At 38.1% G+C, this 4,310-nt stretch overlaps 1 protein-coding gene across 1 annotated transcript in view; it reads right to left on the bottom strand.

Moving 5' to 3' along the window:
- LOC120441869 (zinc finger protein 62 homolog) overlaps positions 1-2,410 on the bottom strand; it is a gene marked incomplete at its 3' end in the record, with an annotated part of 11,082 nt that extends 8,672 nt beyond the window's left edge. Inside the window, exon 1 of the mRNA XM_039617348.1 lies at positions 2,351-2,410. Within this exon, the coding sequence (XP_039473282.1) occupies positions 2,351-2,368 (18 nt within the window). The remainder of the gene's footprint in view (positions 1-2,350) is intronic.
- Between the last annotated feature and the right edge of the window lie 1,900 nt (positions 2,411-4,310).

The following is a 4,310-nucleotide window of genomic DNA, read 5'->3' as shown; positions in this document are numbered from 1 at the left end:
CCATTGGCAAGCAGTAGCCGCATAGATACCAGTAGTTTTCCCTCATTCTCTCGTGTACATGTGACGGATTGTTTTCATCTTCATCTAAACTAAGGGCTGGTTGACTATTTTCATTATCTCTCTCGGTTTGCTCTGGCTCGAACTGGAAAGGTTGAACAGAAGCCATTTCCAGTGCGCTGCAAACTGAACTGGATGCGGTGCAACCGTATGACATCACTACCCAGAGTGCATTGAAAAGTAAATAACAATGGCGGGCTACTGGTAAATCGGTTTTATATAAAATGTGCTTAAAAGGAAAACATTTGGTGTATTTTAATAAGACATATATGTTATTGAAAGCACAGTACGTATTTTAGCGCAAACATGTCTTAATAGCCGGGGTTCCCTTTAACATCTGCAGGAAGCTCTGAGGATGTTTTACCGCGGCTGCCTTTGACGGTGCAAAATGTTTCGTCGACACTGTTGTGTTTGTTGGGGAGAAAACTTGCAAACATACAGCACTTCAGAGTCACACTACTAGTGATCAAAGATTTATGTAAAATTGACAAGCTGAATGCATTCTGTACTGTACAGGAGACATGGCACAAGATTGATTGACAATGGTCTACAGCCAATCAGGAACATAATGGGCTGCAAAAAAAAAAAAAAAAAATTGGACAAATAATAATAAAAAAAAAAAATCAGCGAAACAGCGAGGCTGCAGAAGGTGAACCGCATTATAGCGAGGGACCACTGTCTTGAAGAAATACTGATCACCGGGGAAAATCTCTTACTTTACGAAAAATTGTGAGTTTAACTGATGATATTGCTGTTTCAATGAGTGCTGATACAAGTCAGAGTTGATAAGCCATTTTCAGGGTCAAATTCAAGCACTTTTCATGCACTTTCAAGGTCCATTTTAAAGCTTTTCCAACACATAAAAAAAGAATGCATGTATCACTTTGTATCATCTGAGTAAGACCATGTGAAACCATCCTAGGTTGATTTAAACCCCTTTGTTCCCCTTTTTTTAAAACAGAGAAAAATGCAACACACAAAAATACTGAAAAAGGAAAAGGCTGCCTTATATACATATAATTTATAAACTCAAAATGCACATTTCACTTGAAAATTAAGATGTGCAAATGTGAACAAATGAACTTGTTAGAGATATTCTGTTGAAAAAAAAAAAAACGCCAAACAACCCAACAAAACTGCACTGAACACAAAATAATTCACAGTTAGGCCAAATTAATAAGTCTTCTCATCAGATATTGATTCTTCTTTCCTATGTGAAAAATAGTTTTAAAAAAAAGTTAATTCCCAATAAAACTAACTGTAAGATGTTTAACCACACTGCTGTCTGTATTTTTGTTGAAGTCCTAATTGACCACCTTTAAAGTGTTTGTGCTAATAACATCATGTACAGTCAGACAGGCATGGAGAACAGCACTGACTGGGAGAGGCTGTGATCAGGTGACACACTCAGTTCAATTCAACATATAAGACTTTAGGAATGCACAAGCATCTACCTGAAGTATCTACTTATTTAACCTATCATCTGTGATATTATTATGTACAATTATAATGTATAGTTCATCTCTCTTAAATAAACAGGCAGCATTAAAGTATGAAATATTCATATACAAAACCATATGAAAGTATCGCAGTGGCTGGTAGTGCCCCACAGGCCTCAGTGTGAGCATGAAGCCATTTATAATCTGTAAGTTGTTTAATGTGTAGGTGCTCACGACAAACAGATTTTGAGTGAAAGCCGGGGAACTGAAGGCTGAATTGTGAGCACAAACATATTGTGTGTGGTGTGTCTATCTTACACTTCAGTTATATTTTTTTAATATAACAATAACAGTGTAACTAGGGCTGTGCAATATGACCAAAATCTCATATCCCAATACGAGACATTTCTCATAACAATAACGATATATATCACAAATGTGCATTTTTTGTAAATTCTTTTAATTTCACACAAGACTTCAGAGTCTTCAGCTGGGCGTCGTGTAGCTGTAGTTGAGGGTTTTGACCAATGCATGAAGCTATATATCTTTAAACATAAGTTGTAATTTCTGCCATTTTCTTTGCGGGTATTGCATGGTGTATTGCGGGGAAGAGTTTAAAGTTTCTTTCAACGGCTCTTTTTTGCCTCTCATCCATAAACTTTCTCCGTACCCTTTTATGTGATTCTTGCATAGGTGGGAGAAGAGAAAAAACAAATACTGCAATAAACCGCACATTTTGCAACACCACGAAACAAACAATAGTGTATAATATGAAACGATAGATGTTTTCATATCGTCGCCATATATCTTATATACATTTCATGTTACCACACAGTAACAGATATTTTTCTCACCTCCTGTGTTGAAGTCATTGTTTCCTCTGTAGTGGCTGAGTCCAAATGGCTGAAATTGTTTCTCTGCTGCTCCACCAGACTCTTCTCCTCCTGTTACTCAGCTGGGACACAAAAGTATAGATAGCAAGCAAGCAAGCAAGCAAGCAATTTATTTATATAGCACTTTCAGATCAGCCCCCAGCTGAACACAAAGTGCTGTACACTTGACATGCCAAAGTGATACATTGAACATGTTAAAAAATAAGAAAAATAATAATATAAAAATAAATAAAATATATATATAAAAATGATTATTAAAATGACATTAAAATAAATAAAATTAGCACAAATAGCAAAGACAATAATAAAATAGTATAAAAAATGATGATGAGAATTACATTTAAAACAATAAAATCAGCACATTAGATCAAAACAATAAAATCAATAAAATCGGGTCAGACTGTGTCATATGCCAAGGAGTAAAAATGGGTTTTAAGATGTGTTTTAAAAGTGGACAGTGAAGGGGCCTCTCTAATGTGCTGGGGCAGATTGTTCCACAGATTAGAGCAGCAATAGAGAAGGCCCTGTCCCTCTGAGCTTCCTCTTGGACCTGGGTACCTCCAGGAGCAGCTTGTCAGCTGACCTGAGAGACCTGGGGGTGAGTAAGGATGCAGAAGCTCAGAGAGGTAAGTTGGGGCAAGACCGTTTAAACATTTAAAACAAGCATGAGGATTTTAAAATGAACTCTAAGATATACAGGCAGCCAATGGAGTGAAGCCAGGATGGGAGTTATGTGCTCTCTTTTACGAGTTTTTGGTTAAAAGTCGTGCAGCAGAATTCTGGACCAGCTGCAGGCGAGAGAGAAGATGCTGACTAACTCCACAATACAGAGCATTACAGTAATCTAGACGACATGAAATAAAAGCATGGATTACCGTTTCAAGATGCGGCCTGGATAAAATAGGTCTTATCTTTGCCAAGCGCCTTAAATGGTAAAAACTGGACTTGACAGTAGCCCTAATTTGACTGTCTAATTTAAAATCACTGTCCATCTTAAAACCCAGGTTTGTAACAACAGATTTAAAATACTCTGCCAGGGGTCCCAAATCAATAGCAGAGGGTTCACAAGGTCCACTAGGACCAAACAGAATCACCTCAGTTTTGCTTGAATTACACCTTAGAAAGTTTAGGGACATCCAAGATTTAATGTCTTCTAGACATGCTAGAAGTGGCTTAATAGAGAAGGCCTCTTTCTGCTTCAGAGGCAGATAAATCTGACAGTCGTCAGCATAGCAGTGGAAGGATATTCCATGCCTTCTGAGGATGGTTCCCAGGGGGCTGTAAATATAATGAAAAAGCAGAGGCCCTAAAATTGAGCCCCATGGGACCCCAGACTGAAAAGTGGCAGATGAAGACTCATACCCTAAAAGTTAACACTAAAAGTTCTGTCACAAAGATAAGACCTAAACCATTTCAAAGCAGTACCACTAATGCTTGCAAGATGGTGCAAGCGAGACAGTAAAATGTTGTGGTCTACAGTGTCAAAGGCAGCTGTTAGGTCAAGGAGGACAAGAACAACATGATTACCAGAGTCACAGGTAAGGAGGATATCATTAAAACCTTTAAGAGTGCTGACTCTGTGCTATGAAAGTTTTAAAACCTGATTGAAAGACCTCCAGGATACCATTCTCATTTAAAAATCCATCAATTGGCAATGTACAATTTTCTCTAAGATTTTAGACATAAAGGACAACTTGGAGATAGGTCTGTAGTTAGCCAATACAGTGTGGTCCAGGGCAGGTTTCTTAAGCAAGGGTTGTACTACCGCATGCTTAAAATGAGCAGGGACTACACCAGATATTAAACTGCTGTTTATAACAGTAAGAACAGCCTGGCCTATGCTAGGAAAAATCTCCTTAAAAAACTGTGGTGGGACAGGATCATTTGGGGAACCAGAGGGCCTCAGGTGGCCGACCACATC

This window comes from Oreochromis aureus, linkage group 9 (genome assembly GCF_013358895.1).
Source record: "Oreochromis aureus strain Israel breed Guangdong linkage group 9, ZZ_aureus, whole genome shotgun sequence".
NCBI classification, from domain to species: Eukaryota; Metazoa; Chordata; class Actinopteri; order Cichliformes; family Cichlidae; genus Oreochromis; species Oreochromis aureus.
Note: the sequence above shows the minus strand (reverse complement) of the source record. Positions and strands in the feature narration are given on the sequence as shown.